This window comes from Eptatretus burgeri, chromosome 7, assembly GCF_056783735.1.
Source record: "Eptatretus burgeri isolate ZD-2024b chromosome 7, Ebu_testis_v1, whole genome shotgun sequence".
NCBI classification, from domain to species: domain Eukaryota; kingdom Metazoa; phylum Chordata; class Myxini; order Myxiniformes; family Myxinidae; genus Eptatretus; species Eptatretus burgeri.
In genome coordinates, this window is record NC_140967.1 from 47,126,715 (window position 1) to 47,146,607 (window position 19,893).

Below are 19,893 nucleotides of genomic sequence, written 5' to 3' on the forward strand. Positions count from 1 at the left end.
TGATCTATCAGATTACAGAGAACCATTTTGACAACGCCCTAAAATGTACAAAGGCCTCAAGATGCATTCAGATGGTCATTTCTTTCGTCAAGTGAATTCCCTGTGCAGTATATCATTTCAAATCGGTAGGGGGAGCACTGCAAAATGCTGCTTATTGACTTTCCTCAATCCATACACTGAATCAGACAACTACACTCAAGAGATAGCAAGCAGTGTAACCTGGTGTCAAGAAAACCTCTTGTTTCCCACAGTTTAACCAAGATATGGAACTTTCAGGTGCCGGCGATAACGCGCCCAAGTCTTCACAAAATGATACCGTGGGATATTTAACCTCCACCGACCAGTTCCAGCAGAGGGATCCTCTGGCTTAAGGTCCTTCTGATGGAAGGTGTACGCATCAATCCCTTGCCATGCAGGCACTGCACTGGGATGGCAGTTTATCTCTGGCTCGAGCTTCAAACCCAGGCTGCAGCGGTTCAAAGATGAGTGCAGGCTGGCAGAATATAGCTTGGAGGTGTGAGTGTTCACAATGCAATGTTGTTGTTCAATTGGTGAGCACAGAAATCTTATTTTAAAAAGTGAAGAGCCAAGTAACAAAATGGCCACGATATCGCAGCAACATATCGTGGGTGTTCACCTTTAATCACCGCCAAAGTCAGAAATACAGATGTGCAATACTTGCACGAAAACAGTCGTTCTGTATCAATACAAGTCAAATTAAATGGTTATAGTTGCAAGAAACGTGGATCAAAAATTGGATGAAAAATTGGATCAAATTTGGATCAAAAAATGTTCCGAGTGATGCATTGTAATCACAGTTATTTCATACATGCCCCGTGAAAACAAAAACAAAAAACAAAACCGTATTTATCAAATATATAGCAAGTTTCACTTGTTGGCAAGAATAAAATCCTGCAGGCTGTTCAAACAAAAACGAGTAGAGGAAGAAAAGAGTGTTAACAAGAAAAGCACCGGTAAATCGAACGTCAATGCATTTAACCTTTGCACATACGCACATATACTTCGGTACTCAAAAATTGCTTCGATACGTGTTAAAGCACGGTCAACATTAGGTGGCTTCACAAGGAATACGTTCGACACAAACACAACGGTCGAGTTTAATTGACGATACGAATACGAAGGAAGGAAGGAAGGAAGGAAGGAAGGAAGGAAGGAAGGAAAGAACGATGGCAAGAATGAAGGAAACAGACGGTTTACTCATATTAAGAGGGGCTAGCTTTCCTTTCAGTGCAGGTATGACTGTAAACATGAAAACCACATTAAGACATGACAATTAAACAAAACGGCAAAGTATTAAGCAACTCAACAATTTGAAAATGATCGATACTCTGAGATTATTTGGAAACGAAATATCCTGAGCTTCATTTTCACCGTTAAAACACACTTTTTGGTCTTGCTGGAACAAAGAAAATAACTGCCTATCAAAATACTCTGCAAGTGATTACAAAAAATAATAATAATAATAATTTACAGGTCAATGTACATCAGCATAAATACCCTTGCAACATTATGGCAATGATCTCCGTTTTAACAGAAACAAATGACTATCCAAACATGTTGAGACTTCGTCGTATCATTAAAAAAAAAAAGTGCAAAGCTTCCAAGGATTTGACCTTTCAAAAGTAAAGTGACTGGTGCTCCATTTTCCTTGCATGCCCGTCAAGTTCTGCTTACATCAAGTCCAAGTTCTCATCAAGTTCCTTGCGTGCTCGTCGACTTATCAGCACATCCTGCTTGGTATCTACTACAAAAGCTGACACCGCTCCAAAGGAAATATCACGAGGACTTGTTCGTGATTTGTTATTGAGCAGGAAAACCTGTAGCTGTTGTGACCGATGGTGGTTGCGATCCAGATTTATGATCGCTGTCAACACTCAACCTCCAAAGCCTTCGATTCTTTTATGCCTTTTGTCCACAGTCAATATTACCTCATTTGATTGGTGGTTGCGCGATATGACATTTGCATTTCTGCCACCGTACTTTGCATGGCCTACCGGCACCTGCAAACAAATAGTGATCTCAAATACAATACAGGCTTTTGGTGTTGCATTCACAATGTCATGCACCAAAGTTTAACTACTATACGTTTAAATCGATGAACGCGAATGAGCAGCTCTTCTATGAACGTTGTTCAACCATCATTGAATACCCAGGCACGCAAAGACGCCGGTCTGATACCCAGGCATGCAAGGAATCTTATATGGTGGATGATGCAAAGGAAACCACGCACCTGATTCACAGAGTCGTCTCTCGTAAATCCATTCACTGCACTGGTCACAGCCTGCCTGAAACGAACCCCTGATTTAATTACATGAGCAGAAAAATAACTGACAGAATCGCAAGTTCAGCAGCCGTGGTTGTAAACTTTGTTTCTTACCTGTCAAACATCACGGACGCTGCGGAAACTGTTACGACACTAAAATCGTCTTCGTCAACGACGTGCATCCTCACTGGAACACACAGCAAGCGGCACAAAGAAATGAGGTGTGTACCTCAACGAGTTTCCCCAAACTCTGACTCTCGTAACTATGGGTTATGCATGCGTCTCACCGTCATTCTCAAGAACCACGCTGTTCTGTTGAGATTTGCCCTCCAATTCACAATCATAACATGGCACTGTGGCTTTTCTCAGCACTGCCAGTACATCCTCATTCTGTGGGACAGGGTGTAAAGGTCAAATAATGCAGACTGGCTACTGCTGCCAAAAATAAAATAAAATATATTGATACCCATTTTCGGATGTTCAAAAACAAAATAAACAAGAGAAATCCCCACCGCAAAATAATAAATATCGTGGACTACCTGTGTGCTCTCTGCAGCGGTCAGTTGCAGGTAGTTCCGATAATGGGTTGTGGCACCAGCAGTCAGCAAGAGGTTAACCGTTGCAGAATTCCCGGAATGGGTTGCCTCATGTAGAGGAACATTTCCTTTGTGATTCACCATGGACATGCTCGCACCATTCTGAGGCAAATGTGTCATGTTAACTTGGTTGTTATCATGTCTTTACCGTAGTACAGCTGGCAGGATGGCTTAGTATAGAGGTACGCACACTCGCCTTCAAGCTGTCTAGTCTGGATTTGAATCTCGACCCAGCGATATACCTGTCACCGCTGTGTTTCATCAGTGTGTGCGCGCCGTCTCTCGGATGGACGTTAAACTGGGCGTCCCGTCTGCCGACGTTAAAAATCCCACAGTGTCCTGCGCGAAGAGTAGGTGAGCTATTGCCGGCACTCTGGCCAAATTCAAGATTCCTGCCCCAACCTACAGGGGGCACTGCATGGGTGACACAGTTGCACTCCCAGCAATGATGCAACCAGCAGCTACAGGCTACATACGAATGAATGAATAAACTTTGGCAAAAACAGAAATACACCCTTTTCTCTTTCTTTTCTTCTTTCTCCAAGTTACAGAAGACATGAATGGTGGCCCAATTGCAGTGGGCAATCAGCTAAATTTACCTAAATAATGCACAATTCAAAATAACACACAAGTTCAAGATAATTAAATAACAACCAATCCTTAATATGGTGAGGGAGTGTGCCAAACGTTTTTCCAAAACTTAAATGCAATTTTAGATGACTTGGAGAAAAATTGGACAGCACCCTTAATACAAGAGTGATACATCTTCCATCACAAACTGCTGATATTGCATTAAGAACCATCACAAAGGCTGGCCACCTGCAGAACTTCCTATTTTAGAGTCATTTGTGCTCAAAGCATCACTAGGAGCTAACCAATCAAATCAATTTGCTGGTACAACAGCATAACTATAAACGTTGCTGGTACAGGCTAGACATACACTGCCCTGCTGTCCTAATAGGTGACAAGAGAGTTGACAGTCCAACACCTTCAGCAGTTGTTCCACTATGGGTGTGTTGCCACCAGCACAAGCAAGATGCAGTGGGGTGTTGCCATGGCAATCCTGCTTGTTCACTTTCACTCCGTGAGCCAACAACAGCTTCAACACCTGAAGAGCAAAACATGCATGGCGGGTTTAACATGAGCCACATCTTGCACTTGCTCGTGCTCTGCTACAAAATAAGGAGAGGGGAAAAATCAGGGTCTTTCTTACTATTGCAGATATGGTTCCTCAGGGTTAAGAAATGCTTTAAAATATATTGTAGTTATTCCCATATTGAGTGTAGTGCAAAAGTAATTAAATGTCATTGAGATATGCGTTGCTAATTCGTACAGCTAGAAACGTCAGACCATTGTGTGTAGAAAAAAAACAAACAAAAAAAATCTCAATTGACCCTTATTTCATGTCCTTACCTTGTTCTTTCTCGATGTGATTTATTAGTGTTTGGCTAAGCTTCCAACCACTAATTTATGTGGGAAAGATGCCCTGATTATCAGAGCCTTGCCCCGGCACCAACTAACCAAGGTGAGGGGATCATATGAGGCTCGCCCCACCCAATGGTGAAGGAGATGGGAGGAGCACCACCTCACCAATGACCTGCAGGCCCAAGTTAATAAAAGGGGTGCGGCATCAGAATGATGCAGATGCCCAATCAACGTCCAGGAGGGCTGCGCCAAGTCTGCAGAGCTGCTGGGCAACGCCACGCCTCTGCTCGACCTGCCACGCCTTGCTCCACACCGGTGTCACGCCCCTCTCCATCCTTTTAGACTTCAGATCTCACATGGAGCTGGAAAATCCTCCTGCCAAGCACTATCGGATTTGGGCCTAGCGACCTCTGCTTGTCATGTGGCAACCTGTGCCCTCTGTCATGTGTGTCTAAGACTTAAGACATAGCATAGTTAAGGTTCCCGTTTGTACGCTTGGGACTGTTCTATGGGGCATGTATCAGAATGGGTTAACTATGGGGAATTTATGATTGCGATCGCTTTCTGTACACATGATTTCTATTACACAAAACACAATACACTTGTTGCACCTGCTTGCAACAATTTTATCTGGTGGCTCTGGGGGAATCTGATTGAGATCGGCTGTGGTCTTGTACTGCTCGAGTTCCCGGCAATAATGTGGCTCATTGGTACACTCGGCCAAAGATAAGATCTGTCCCGTGATCGAGGTCAGTGCGCTACTCACCCGGCACAGAGATGTCAATCTGCACAGTAATAAGACATTGGACACAGGATCCAACAGGAAATCTCTGCGGCAGGGGACTGACGTGGTCGCTAAGCGACTCAACGGATTTGAACCGAGCAACCAGGACAGATCAGCAGTCCGTAACAATAACAAGTATTGTTGCAATCAAAATGTTCTTGAACTGAACTTTCCTTGTGAACAGAAACACACACTTATTCTGGCATGGGAGTGATGTTTGCTGACTTTCAGTTATAAGGGAGGCAGTCAAATAAGAAAGACAGGTTGATGAGCACAGACAGAGTAAAAGCAAGAGCAGCAGAGCAGGATTTGAGAACATGGGCACCGATGTCATTTGGGTCCGTCGCTGATGCAGGATCAAATCTGGACAGCATTTTCTCTGCAGTAATATGGGGAGAGGGTGGGATTGGTTGGGTCCATGAGATTTGTCGGCTAACACAGAGTTTAGACATTCTGCCTTATCTTGGGTAGAGTCTGTAGTACAGGCGTTTGAGGTGTGAGATGGGATGAAGGGGAGCACACACCACAGACAGACTTGACAAGGCTCCACAATCATGATTTGGAGGAAGAAGACTAATCAGAGTTCAGTCTTGAGGTTTGCAAGAAGGGGTTTCCTGGCCTGTCTCAAGACTTGGACACATGCGTTGAAAGCCTTACAAAGTGACCGAAAGTTGCCCTCAGATCAGGTTAGTGTTTGATGTTGAGAATCAGGCTCCTTGAGCGCAATTACCTCCCCCACAGGATTCAGTGTGCCAGTGCCGAGAAGATGGAAAGGAAACCCACAGCGGGATGGAATAAACCGGTGCAAGAGTAAGAGTCGGCTTTTTGTGAAAAATGAGAGAGTGGGCATTTTATGAAAAAGGAAAAAGTTTCATTGAGTGAAATCTGGTGATCAATGAGGATATTGAGAAATTCAAATGCGACGTTCAAAACGTCTCAATATGTGCCGTGATATTATCCATACTACAAGACGCAATCAACGATTGGATGCTTAGCTGGGCAACAACAGATTTTATCTCGTAAGCATTCCAAAATATCAATGGAAAACATTGGTTTTACCTTTCAGGAAGGAAATATTACTCTGCTACATCAATCTGTTCAAATATAGATGAATCTGTTCAGCATTAAATTCATATGTGTGCATTTCCCTTGATCTCAATGAACGAGAATACAAAAAAAACAAGTTTCACATGTGTCCACTTATAACTGTGAGGAGTTATGCCAGGTACCAAACGACGCCCGTACCAACGATGATACCATCACACACTGCCCGTTCCAAGAACAATGCCGTCCTATTTTATCATTTCTGATCAAAACATATTTCTCATGGCTAGTCCATCCTAAGAACAACCAATTATAACTGTGAGCGGTGATTTCTAAGTTGGGGCTTACAAAACTGGGAGCCATGAGGAATAAAGTTAGAGTCTGACGTGACAGTTCACACGGTTTGGCAGCCATATTGGATTGACGGGAAACATTTTAAAATGTTTTTCTCTGGAACCACTCACTGATTGATGCAAAACCTGAAATATATTGTTGCGGGCCGGGGGTCGGGTGAGAAGACCACTAGGGTGTAAAGCTATCTCGGCTCCCCACCAGACTCCCCGGAATTGTAGGCCGTCGGACACGGATAATTCCGTGACATGGCGGGTTGCTAACCGCCCCAGGATGCCAATAACTCAACTGCGTGACCTAGGGTCCTCCCATCTATGGGTTAAACGGGTTACCTAATTAATCACGTGATTTAATTACTGGGGGACACGCCCTCGGTACGCCTTGTCCAAACTGGATCACTTTACCGGATCGGATGCAGCTGAGCGACACTGCCAAGGATGTACCGGTAAAAAGGAACGGATCGTTGGGAATAACGTCCCGGCTCAGCTAGGCTTCGGACCATGCTGGATCAATGAAGGGAAAGACAAAAACGAGCAGGGAACATTCCTAATACAGTAGACTAGGCGTAAGTTGGCAGCGTGTAACTCGGCACTTCGCCTAAGTCGGCAGCGTCAAAAGTCCCGAATTTATCTCATGTTAAATCCCTTTGAATAAAGGGTCATCCTTCTGTAAGTCGTCATCTCTAAGTCTTCACTTCGTCTAAGTCGTCAGATGTTGTCCGTTCCCACGTAATGGAAACTCAAGTAAATTACCACTCCTAACTCGTCACACGGAACTGCTGCCTTGTGAGAAGCCCGATTTCATGGAATCGTGATGCTCGCTCATTGGTTTACACCGCCAGTGATAGGCTATTTATAACTGCATACACACGTTGATCGCACTGCAGGCAGGCCAATGGCGACTAAGCATAAGCTTAAAACTAAAACCTACCAATAAAAATACGACATTATCCAGTTTTGCGAGGCAAACCCACTGATGAAGAAAACAGACAGCTGAAAAGTTGGACATCAAACGGCAGACATTGAATGATATCTTGAAGAATAAGGGCAAGATATTTGGACAAGTGGAGAAGATCGTGAGGCCGGTGGTAAGTGTGAAATGCTGAAATGTGTGTCCTTTGAAGATGTCGATGACGCACTCATCATCTGGTTTCGGCAAATGTCGGCTCAGCCAAATATTCGGTTGGACGGTGAAATGTTGCTGCTGAAGTCACGTAAATTCGCTGCGGACCTCGGGCATGATGATGCCGAGACCTTGCCGATGCACTGGATAGACAGATTCAAAGTGAGGAGGGGAATTGGCATGGTCAAGAGGTGCGGCGAATCAGGCAGCGTGGATTCGCCGATACTGTCTCGATGTGATGCGCCGATACTGTCTTTTGGTGGAGGATTGCCCAGCCAACATCATGGAATACAATGACCGGTTTGAGTCCTTTCTCATGTACCAGATGCCCAAGAGTTTGAGGCAGTCAAACATAACGGATTACTTCGCGAAGGAGTAAAGGATCAATCGAGCTTCGTGTTGAAGTCCGATCATGGTTTTCTATTGGCTTGTTTTGTGCATTACCGCACTCACTCACACATAGGCATTGAGTGGTAATCATCACCACGATGACTGTGTGTCATGTAATTTGTCACCATACCATCACTGATGGTATATGAGTTGTCTTGCAGTTGTTCATTATCTTTACTTTTGATAAACTGATTCATGAATTCCATCTTTGCTTGATCACTTTCCAACTCACCAATGAACCCCCACCTATGCCCCGAGGATTGTGTTTTCCTTTTGGTACAATAGCCGGCTCACACATACGTGTCCAGGCCACGCGCGACTTCATCCTTCACCCCACAGTCATCATGAATGTTCGCATATGCGCAAGTCGTCACATTTCTAAGTCGTCACTTTTTTCTCGGTCCCGATGGTGACGACTTACGCCTAGTCTACTGTATATATATATATATATATATATATATATATATATATATATATATATATATATATATATATATATATATATATATATATATATATATATATATATATATATATATATATATATATATATATATATATGAAGTTTCGCATTTATCTGTTAAGTGGTTTCGGAGAGGAGGGTTTTTAAAGGTTCTCTTTTTAAAATCTGTTTTTGCTGCCTTACCACGTGACCTTTGATGTCATCAATTTAAAACCAGACTCACACTGGGTAAATGATCACATATATAAAGTTTTGCATTGATCAGATACGGTTCGTTTTTCTATCCAATATGGCTGCCGGACCATGTGACTGAAGAAATCGTTTTCACACTATGTGCAGCAATGGGATTGGATCATTTTTGTAACGTTTGGCATTGATCGGTTAAGCAGTTTCAGTGAAATGATTTAAAAAAGATTTTCCTTCATTTCAATATGGCTGCCAGACCACACACATGACTGATGACATTTTTGCGATCACTTGTATATCCCCAAGGATAGTCGATGACAGTTAAAGTTTTGCGTCATTCGGTTTGGCGGTTTGAGAGGAGATTTTTAAAGGTTTTTGCTAAAATCCAATAAGGCTGCCAAATATCATAGTTTTCAAACTGTGTTCTGCATGGGTCGTCGATCATACCTGTAAAATTTAACCTCAACCTGTTTGGCCGTTTTGGAGAAGAAATTTTTTTAAGGTTTTTCTTTTTCAAAAAAATATGCCTGCCAAACCATGTCATCAATCATATCAATTTAATTTACTGGTCACATTTCATTTTAGATCACCTCAGAAAGTTTAGTTGATCGAAAGTAGTGTCAATGCATCCAATTATGACGTCACCGTGAAGGCAATGATAACATCGTCATTTATAAAATGTTATTCCCCATAATCTGTTGCTGGCCTGTGCCAAGTTTCAATTTCTTTCATTGAGCGGTTCCACAGAAGTTTTTCCAAAATGGCTGCCATACCACGTGGCCTATGACATCATAGTTATGGTTTAAAAAAATTATCCGTGTGTCAGCACTCCATCATTGAAAGTTTTGCATCGATTGCTCAAGCGGTTGTGGATAAAAATAAACTGAAAAGTGAATTTGCGACAGAAGAAAAAGGAAAATATATAAATAAATGAACAGAACAAAAGCAAATAAGGTTCCTTTAGAAATCTAACAATTAAGTGCAATGACCTGATAAGTACATTTCAGCATGTCATGGTTTTTTTTTTTTTCTTCCTTGTTGACAACACAATTTAATTAATATTCATATGTTGCTTGCTCGTAGAGGTAACGATGAAACCGAAAAACATTACAAACTTCAATCGACCAACTAACATGTACACTACCGGTCAAAAGTTTTTGAACACCCCCATTTTCCCAGTTTTTACTGAAATTTTAGCAGTTTAACGTTTCAATGTACTCTGAAATTAAAGCATAGAACAAATAAACAACTGCAAGTAAAAAACGAAATCATGGAATCGTTTTATTGAACAAAATTTAATCTAAATTTTTGACTCATCAAAGTATCCACCTTTTGCAGATATAACAGCCGAACATACTCGTGGCATTCTTTCAACAATGGAAATCAAATATTGTTCGGAAAGTTCTTCCCAACACTGTTGCAGAAGTTCCCACAAATGTGTTGCACTTGTAGGTTGCTTTGCTTTGACCCTTCTGTCCAGTTCATCCCAAACCAGCTCGATGGGGTTGAAGTCTGGAGACTGTGCTGGCCATTCCATGATTTGAAGCCTTCAGTCTTCTTTTCTTCTCAGGTACTTCTGACATAGGCTGGAGGTATGTTTTGGGTCGTTATCTTGCTGTAGGATGAACCCCTGACCAACTCGGTGTAGACCAGAGGGTATTGCATGGCACTGCAAAATGCTGTGGTAGCATTTTGGTTCAGGGTGCCAGTCCCTCTGTGCAAGTCGCCGACTCTGGATCCAGCAAAAGAGCCCCAGATCATCACGCTTCCTCCTCCGTGTTTGACAGTTGGTGTCACCCACTGAGGGACCATCCTTTCACCTACTTGACTGTGTATAAAAACCCTGCGTGATGAACCGAAGATTTCAAATTTTGATTCGTCGGTCAATAAGACCTTCTTCTAGTTTTCAGTCGTCCACTGGCGGTGCTTCATGGCCCAGGCAAGCCTCTTTTTATTATTTTGCCATCTTAGCAATGGCTTTCTTACTGCCACTCGACCTGTCAAACCTGCAGCTCAAAGTCTTCTCTTCACAGTTGAAACTGAGACTTCCTTACTTTGACCAGTTTTAAGCTGTGCTTGAAGCTGCTGTCCTGCGAGCCACCTATCACGCAAGCTGTTGACTCTCAGAAACTTGTCTTCTGATCGTGTTGTGGCTTTGGGTCTGCCAGAGCTTCCTCCAGTTTCCAAGTGCCTTTTGATGGTGTAGGAAACTGTGCTCACTGACACCTTGGCCTTTTTGCAAATTCTCTGAAGGAAAGACCTTCACTTTTAAGGGTTATAATGGTCTGTCTGTCTTCCTTTGTTAATAGTCTTTTTCTCACCATTATGATAGCAATACACAACTTCCTGCCATGCAATATTGTCCAAATAATGCTTCAGAGGGTGTCGCAACAGAGTCTGTTCCATCACTGCTTTTATACAGATATAAGGTTTGTAACTAATCAACAAAAGTTGGGACACCTGTAGGAATTGTTTGCATCAACTTTCAAGGCTTAATTTACTTCCATTGCTGCAGAACAGCTGCAGTTGCTAACCCATTACTTGTTCCCTGAAAAGGGACTTTTTTAACAACTCTGAAATTCACATTATTTTTCAGTTTTTGGTAACCTTAACGTTTTTTTTTAACCTCTGGCAGTTTACTGCTTAGCTTTGTACCATTTCAGGTTATTCACTGGACTTGAACTCCTTAAATTCCAGTAAAAACTGGAAAAATGGGGGTGTTCTAAAACTTTTGACCAGTAGTGTAATGGTAACACCACCTTGGTAAAATAGACGGGCTGACCTTTACCTGCAAACAACTCTCCCTGAACTCCTTTGAATTTTGCAATTTCCACTGCAACCTTATAAAATCGACTTTTAAAATTTATTTTCATTCATTAACTCACCGAGAGTGCCATCTCACCTCCTCATGCCCGTGCTCACAAGCAAGATGTGTTGGCGTCGCTCCGCCAAGCGTGAGCTCTTGCAGTCGTGCTCCTCGCCGAAGCAACAGCGCCACAAGTTCGCAATGCCCATGACGTACAGCCACGTGCAATGGACCAAAGCCTGCTTGATCCTTGGTATTCACGGACAGCCCCAATGGTGACAATAGAGCATTCTAAAACGCACACATCCCAATTTGCCAAAAATCAAACTTTTACATTTTCAATTTACAGCCTTCGAAACAACCATGCAATATTTCAAAAGTAAATTCAGATCACACGTAGAATAAGCAATAACGACTGAAAAGTATTTATGAAGAATCTTATAAATGCATGCCAACACAAACTAAAGCTGAAGAGGTGTGTGTATATATATATATATATATATATATATATATATATATATATATATATATATATATATATATATATATATATATATATATATATATAGAAACAAACAAAAAAAAAATCACAGAACCTTCAGAAAGAGCCCATAAATTAAAATAAATAAATTAAAAAAAAAAATCAATGGACAAAAATAAATGAATAAATATAAATGCAGGTGAGTGACCCAAGACAATGGGGAAGCATAGTTAGCTCTTGCTTACAATGTGTTTAAATACCCCACCAGTGTGTGTGTGTATATATTATATATATATAATTTTTTTTTTTTTAAATATAATATATATAAAAATATATTAAAAATAATAATAATAATAATAATAATAATAATAAAATTCTATATATATATATAAACAGGGCTCACTTGACAAAATAAGTTTCCACAGAAAAACTCTAATTAAAAATGCAGATGAACAATGTATAAAAGCAAATTACAACACACTGACATTTTGAAAAGGTTGACATGCAGAACATTGGCAAAGTGGGTGACAAAGAATTTCTGCCTTTCTGCAGTTTCCAGCCCTTTTCCTTTCCTCATCTTCTGCACGTTCTTCTTGCGGCTCGTCGTCGTCATCATCGTCTTCGTCCCAACCGAGCAAAAATCTAACCTGATTGTGAAAACAATTGTACAATTGGACAAATTGGCAGAAAAAGACAAAAACAAACAAACAAAAAAACTCCGGCACATACAATATGAAAACCCAAATTAATTGAGGCAGAAAATAAAGCATACCAAAGTAGAGTTGTGTGGGCTGTTGCTTGAAAGCTAATAGCATGAGAATGTCAAATGTGCAACGATTGTAACGCTGGCTTCAAAACGCATGCAAGTAAAGTGCAGAGGTACACACAAGGCTGAATCGATAGGCATTTACAACAGAAATCCCTTGCAATTTACTTGCACACAAGTATTTGCCTTGGCATTATGCATCAGCAAGAAGTTTATTTTCCAATTGGCACATTTTATGGAGAATCTGTTTTGAACAAGCGTACAGACTTGTTCGTAAAAACGACAATGTGACACTGTCACTACAGAGACTTTTCGAAAGTCAATGAGGAAGTGTGAGATGTATGCTATTTAGTAATATAAAGGAGCCCTGGTCCTGCCATGCCAATACACTCGATGATCTTGGCAATCGTGGAAAGACAGCATTTGTGTGGAGTCAAGAGAGGCAAGGACATCTGCCCATGTTATATCGCTTTTCCAACAACTGCAACCCTGCTTGCATATATATGCTCTCTGCTATCTCATCACTGTTATTAATAAACTTATAAAATGAAATAATATAAAAATCACCTTTTCCTCGACTGTTCTTAAACTTAATGCTTCTCTTTTCACAATCTCAAAGTGTTTTAATGATTTAAATAGTTTACAGCATATATTCTTACCATTGGCATGTCACCATCTGCAACTGCTGTCAATAGCTTGTCCACCTAACAAAATCAGGAGACAAAAGGAGTTTTTAACATTCCAAGAAAAAAGTCAAAATAACGGGAGTACAAACAAAATATCATATAAATAATATGGATTGAAGAAATAGACATCTGTTACACAGCACCATGTGATGTGTCAAGTTCACATTGAAGTAACAAGATGGTGACAAACAACGCATTCATCAACCACATGGATAACGAGAATGGCACTCGGTAGAGCACATACCTCCACCAGGCTGAACAGTTTATGTTTTGTATCCCACTGAGAGGCCGGATCTGGATATGGACCCGAATCAAAAACAAATTGGCTTGTTCTAGTCACCAAACCAACTCTTCCACCTAGTTTTGGTGCAGACCATTGCAAGAGGAATTTACTTGTCCACAACTTTTTGAAACATCATGCTCCATGTCGTTTTTGGCCCCATCTCTCAATGGTGAAGGATCACTGACAGAATTTAAATATTCTTGTATCCAGATCCACATTTGGATCTTCACCCATGTGAAATTGATTCGCCTTCGTCACACACCCAACCTGCCCACCAAGTTTCGTCCGAAACTGTCCATAGTTTTTTGAGATATTGTGCTATGTACCATTTTTGGTCGTATCGCTCAATGGTTTATTTTATTATTTATCCTTATGCCACCTATGGCTGCTTGGCTGCATCATTTTCTGGCGGTGAGGCTGTGCTGCTGATGCTATGCCCCATTACCAGTAAGCTGGTACTTATTTTGTTGACTTCGGAATGATGACAGGCTGAGTCAACCACCTGGTGTTAATTAAACTATTCACCTAACTCCAGGCTTCTCTCAACGGTGAAGAATCACTTTAAAATTATTGTGGCCATATCCAGATCTTCACCAAAATCTAATCATTTTGTCCTCCTCACACACCCAACCTCTCCACCAAATTTTGTCCAAATCCATCCACAACTTTTTGAAATATCCTGTTCACAGATAGGGGTGAAAGCATAACCTCTGTCCACCTTCGGTGGCGGAGCTAGCAATGCATGAAGTGAACATGCAATGGCATAACCGGAAGGGTTGAAACAATGCTCACCACATGATGTTTTTCATCATCTTCATCTGAGTTTGGAGCATCTTTGAGTACAACACTTGTACAAGATGTACACGAAGAGCAGCGGCTGCTACCAGTAGGACTGTAGTCTATAGTGGCAACATCACTTTGGTGCTCAAAATCCTACACGACAACAAAAGAAACAAAACATCTTAGTTTACCGAACAGTCATATGTTTGATGCCGTGCTGATGGCAGACATTTGTGGATTCAGCTCAGATGCTGCTTTGAGCTGTTCAGGCAAAAGCACAGATCTGCCGACGCAGATCAAAGAAAAAAAAAATAAGGCAATAATAAATCAAACATGCACAAACAAAATGTGAAGTGCTAATGTTACATAATACTACTGCTACAACTACTACTACTACTACTACAATTATTCCCACCTTATTGTGAGATAGTCTTCCACATACAGGCTGGCCAGGCCTGATGCTCGAATGAAGGTGACAGGTATTTGTAATTTGTTCAGGGTGCCGGCAATAGCTTGGTTACTCTTCTCAAAGGACACTGTGGGATCTTTAACGTCCACCAACTAATGCCAGTAGATGGGACACCAAGTTTAACGTCCATCCGAGGGACGGCATACACATTGATGCCTCGCCCTGCCTGCGAAGCACCAGGATGATAGTTTAGTTTTGGTTTGGATCTCGGCCCAGCTATAGATAGCTGAAGCAAGTGTGCATACCTCAAGCCTATCCTGCCAGCCTCATTAATGGTAGAGCGATGAATATATATGTATATATATATATATATATATATATATATATATATATATATATATATATATATATATATATATATAAATATATATATATATATATATATATATATATATATATATATATATATATATATATATATATGTTTTAAGTTAATGCTTTTAAATTAATCAATCTTCTCATCCCCTCTTCCTGTCCAGGCTGGAGCTCCTCAAGGCAGTGTTACAGAAATTATTTGTTGAGATTGGTGTGGAAGAACTTGACTGGCCTGCACAGAGCCCTGACCTCAACCCCATCGAACACCTTTGGGATGAATTGGAATGCCGACTGCGAGCCAGACAAAATCACCCAACATCAGTGCCCGACCTCACTAATGTTCTTGTGGCTGAATGGAAGCAAATCCCCGCAGCAATGTTCCAACATCTAGTGGAAAGCCTTCCCGGAAGAGTGGAGGCTGTGATAGCAACAAAGGGGGGACCAACTCCATATTAATGCCCATGATTTTGGAATGAGATGTTGCACGAGCAGGTGTCCACATACTTTCGGCCAGATAGTGCACAAAGCTTTCATCTAAAGCCTGATGGAGTAATGCTCTCACCTCTGGGCTGGTGCTCCCACCTCACACTTTTCTTGGCTCCACATTGTGGAAGCCAAGGCTTTTAGGATCATTGGTATCTCCCGCGATGAAGCTGAATCTTTGCATCTCCCACTCTCTCTCACCACAGGCAGGTCGGTGGTCTTTCCGTCTTCTAACATCTCTCCAGTCTCGCCACCCCCTGCTCTGTCTGTGATCTGTACCCCCTCCCCCACCCCATATTTCCATATTTCTGCAGGGCACTCAAGGTCCACCAGCAACCACCTTCTTGTGAAACTACCAAATCAAGAATCACTGCTCACTTTCACCCATTCATTCCTTTTTTTCCCCCACCATTGGAACAAACTCCAACACTCTCTTCAATCCCACTCTTCCCTCCAGGTCTTCAAAACAGCTGTTCACCACCATCTCTTATCTTCCCCCATCCAAAACCACGATCTTTTCTGCCCCCGTTAATCCATCCCAAACCCAGCTCCTTCAAATTCACTGCTTTCCTTCCTGAAAGTCCTTGCCTGTAGTGTCCATCTTGTTTACCCCGTCCCATCCATCTCTCTTTCACAGATCTACTAATGTCCCTGCTCCCTATTATTTTGTGCTTCCCTCTTCCACCCCTCGTCTCCTGCTCCCTTTGTTATACATTATGTGTGTTCACGCTTATAAGAGCCTCGACAATGAACACAAAAAAAAATCATTTGAAACTACCTGCAAACAGGTCCGTTTGATTTGGACAGTGTCCACAGGAGATACAAGGTGGTAAGATATGGCAGCAAGCTCAAAGGTAGAGAGACAAATTTTCTCCACTGCAGAAGTCTGGCACATCTGACAAATTGCTGTGCATTGATATTTGTGTTGGAGAGCTTCATGGGTTCAGTGTTCTACACTTTACAATGGCACTGCAGCAGTTTCATTCTACCACCGATTGCAAGCCATTCATGATCAAAGTTTAATTAAGGAGTAGCGTGCATGCACATTAAAGTCTCTTAAATAATCACAATAAGTCACAGGAAGGAAATAATGTAACAAGAAAGAACCATCTAAAACATAATTTACCTTATCAGTGGTTAAGGAACAATTGGAGAGACAAACTGTATGCTGCATCACCTCCACAACCTTTAATAGAGAAGAAAGACATTAAGGCGACATGAAACTCCAGAATGTCATGCGAGTGCAGTGACTACAACTGTTCTCAATCTCAACCAGCACAGCCCTTGCTGCTTTTCTCACCCTTTCATTAAGTGCACAAGCAAGTGCGGTGTGTCCGGCACGGTTCTCAAAATTCGCATCGGCTCCATTCTGCAGCAGCACAGCTACAATGGCTTCATAGCCCCATCGGGAGGCAAGGTGCAGCGGAGTGTCTCCACGTTCATTGCCAGAGTTTATTCGATGTTGTTTGTCACAGTATGTCAATGCTTTGACACACTGTACATTGGCAGTAGTGTAGGAAAAGACGCAAAGAATATGCACAAGGTAAATTGGCAGTAAAACAAACAAATAAATAAATAAATAAATAACAACAGAGGCAGATCTTCTTCGGAAAAATTTCTCACGAATATGCAAATCCCTTTTGGAGTACAGAGCATTACATTGTACTATGTGACATGAATGGCTCAAACTCACTCCTTCGTGTCCTCCTTGGCAGGCCAGATGCAGAGGTGTGTTTCCATTCATGTCTTCTACAGAGGGATTTGCTCCAAAATCAAGCAGTAGCAACTAGAGAATCATACAGGGTTAGGCACAAAGTTTACATTAAAAATAGAACCGTACTCTGACATCACGACGTCGCCCAACATGCCTCCGCCCACATTATGACATCATTATACATATTGTACCAAGCTTGATTTAAATCCCTGAACCCAGATTCAAAATATTAAATAATTCTGGCTGCCAGACCATGCGTCCGATCAGGTTGAAACTTAAAACATATATTCCCCATGACTCCTAAATTATAATTGTGAAGTTTCACGTCGAATGATAAAACGGTTCAAGAGAAATAATTTTTTCAAGACTTTTGTTCAATCCAATATGGCCACCAGACCATGTGACCTATTAATTATTAGTGAACACCCTGGTATCCCCAAGGGTGGGGGAACAAGTGGATGAAGTGGATGAATCTCTTTATTCAGTGGATGAGATGAGAACCCCACCTCCACCTCCCCCCCCCCCCAATCTATTTTCTCAACAATCCCCTTATTCAAGAACAAGTGGATGAATCTGTCAAGCAGTTCTGGAGAAGATGATTTTGAAGGTTTATACGTTAAAAAAAATATAGCTGGTTAACCACGTGACTGATAATGTCATCAATCCCCCCCTCCCTCCTCCCCCATACAATTTAGCCCGAAATGACCATCAAAAATTTTCATACCGATCGGACGAAGCATTCAACGTTTGCAATTATGATGTCATAACGAAGCCACCTATGACAAACAACAACAAAAAAAAATCACACTTATTCTCCATGGAGAGTACTTGACATGTGGCAAATTTCAATATTTTCCATGGAGCAGTTTCGGAGATGCAGAGGTCCAGTTTTTCCTTTTTTTTTTTTCAACATGGCTGCCACACCACGTAACCTATGAAGTCATAATTATTAAAGCATTCTCTGTGTGTAGTTGCACCTTTGGTGAAAAATTTGTATCAATCGGATAAGCGGTTGCAGAGAAAACAGAGAAAATTAGCACGGATGGACGTACATCCAGACGGAGAACCCGAAAACACAATGCCTCCAGCAACTTCGCCAGCGGTGGCAGAAAAAGTAAAATATGTACAAGTACATCATAAGGAATAACAAATGAGCAATTATTTGATATTAAGTTTTCAATACAAGAACATTTGAATACCAAAGTATAAAAGTAGTGTGTGGAAAGCTGTGGACAAAAAAGGGTGAAAATGTAAAGTTTGCTTGAAAAGTTATTTTCAATATTTCTACTAATGTACTTGAATACATAAATGTAGAGAGTTAAATGACAAGGTGTGATGACATACAAGACCCCCTACTTGTATTTTGAAAAAATAAATAAATGTTGGTGCGTCTTGGACTGCTGCCAGTATCTCGTGAGTAGAATTTTGAAAGTCCCTTGTCAAAGTGTAATGAGGTCTTTTAATGTCTTTATCTTGGACGTTTTACTTGCACAAATTCCTGCTTGAGCACCTTTGAATATGGTCTTTTAAAAAAACAGAACAGTTTATTTTAAAGTAGAATGGATAACTGGGCTGAATCGTTCTACGTTGGCGGACAGGTAGAAGAACGCACAAATTCAACAGAATGAAATGTGCTGCTGCAGAATGGAGCCGATGGAAACTTTGAGAACCCTGCTGGACACACTGCACTTGCTTGTGCACTTAATGAAAGGGTGAGAGAATGGTTCAGAATGGTCAGCAGGTGAACCCATTATTTAAATCAGAGCCATCTCCCTTGACATATCGCGTGCCTTCGATACGGTCTGGCACCCTGCCCTGCTCACCAAACTCTCTTCCCATGGTAAACAAGGACATCTCCACTCATGGCTCACAGACTTCCTCTCCTGTCACAGTCAACGTGTGGCCCTAAATGGAGTTCTCTCAACCCCTCTTCCTGTCCAGGCTGGAGTTCAAGGCAGTGTTATGGCCCTGTTCTTTTTATGGTTTTCATCAATGATCTCTCCGACTCACTGGAAAATCCTCTTTGTCTCTCTGCTGTTGACTCCAACCTCTGTTGTACCATCTGTCATCCCTCAGACCGGCATGCAGCAGCTTCTTCACTCACTGCAGATCTGGGTAAAATCACAAACTGGTCCAACATGTGGAACATGTCTTTCAACCCTGACAAATCTCACACACTCACTATGTCTCTCTCAAAGGACCGTCGAGAACCCCACCTCCACCTCCCCTCCCCCCCCAATCTATTTTCTCAACAATCCCCTTAAAGTCCTTTCATTAAAGTTTCTGGGTCTCACTATCTGCCATGATCTTTCCTGGGAAAGCCACATTTCCAACCTGGCCTCCAAAGCCAGTCACCGACTGGGCATCCTCAGTCATGCAGAATCCTTCCTTGGCACACCTGAGCTCCCGACCACGTAAAAAGCTTTCGTCTGCAGCCTGATGGAGTACTGCTCTCCTCTCTGGGC

General features: G+C 41.7%; 1 protein-coding gene across 3 annotated transcripts in view; it reads right to left on the reverse strand.

Moving 5' to 3' along the window:
* Window positions 1–603: 603 nt before the first annotated feature.
* Window positions 604–19,893, reverse strand: part of ANKRD27 (ankyrin repeat domain 27) — a 128,024-nt gene continuing 108,734 nt past the window's right edge. For 2 of the 3 annotated variants that reach the window (XM_085888362.1, XM_085888364.1), the window contains 13 exons: window positions 17,408–17,500; window positions 17,015–17,209; window positions 16,841–16,900; window positions 14,460–14,600; window positions 13,358–13,402; window positions 12,418–12,579; window positions 11,548–11,742; window positions 3,869–3,988; window positions 2,824–2,982; window positions 2,572–2,674; window positions 2,399–2,471; window positions 2,252–2,306; window positions 604–2,021 (listed from right to left, as the gene is read on the reverse strand). In XM_085888362.1, the coding sequence (XP_085744488.1) occupies window positions 1,896–2,021; window positions 2,252–2,306; window positions 2,399–2,471; window positions 2,572–2,674; window positions 2,824–2,982; window positions 3,869–3,988; window positions 11,548–11,742; window positions 12,418–12,579; window positions 13,358–13,402; window positions 14,460–14,600; window positions 16,841–16,900; window positions 17,015–17,209; window positions 17,408–17,500 (1,527 nt within the window). In that variant the 3' untranslated portion in view covers window positions 604–1,895. Of the gene's footprint in view, window positions 2,022–2,251; window positions 2,320–2,398; window positions 2,472–2,571; window positions 2,675–2,823; window positions 2,983–3,868; window positions 3,989–11,547; window positions 11,743–12,417; window positions 12,580–13,357; window positions 13,403–14,459; window positions 14,601–16,840; window positions 16,901–17,014; window positions 17,210–17,407; window positions 17,501–19,893 lie in introns of all 3 variants that reach the window. The other variant, XM_085888363.1, reaches the window with a different exon arrangement.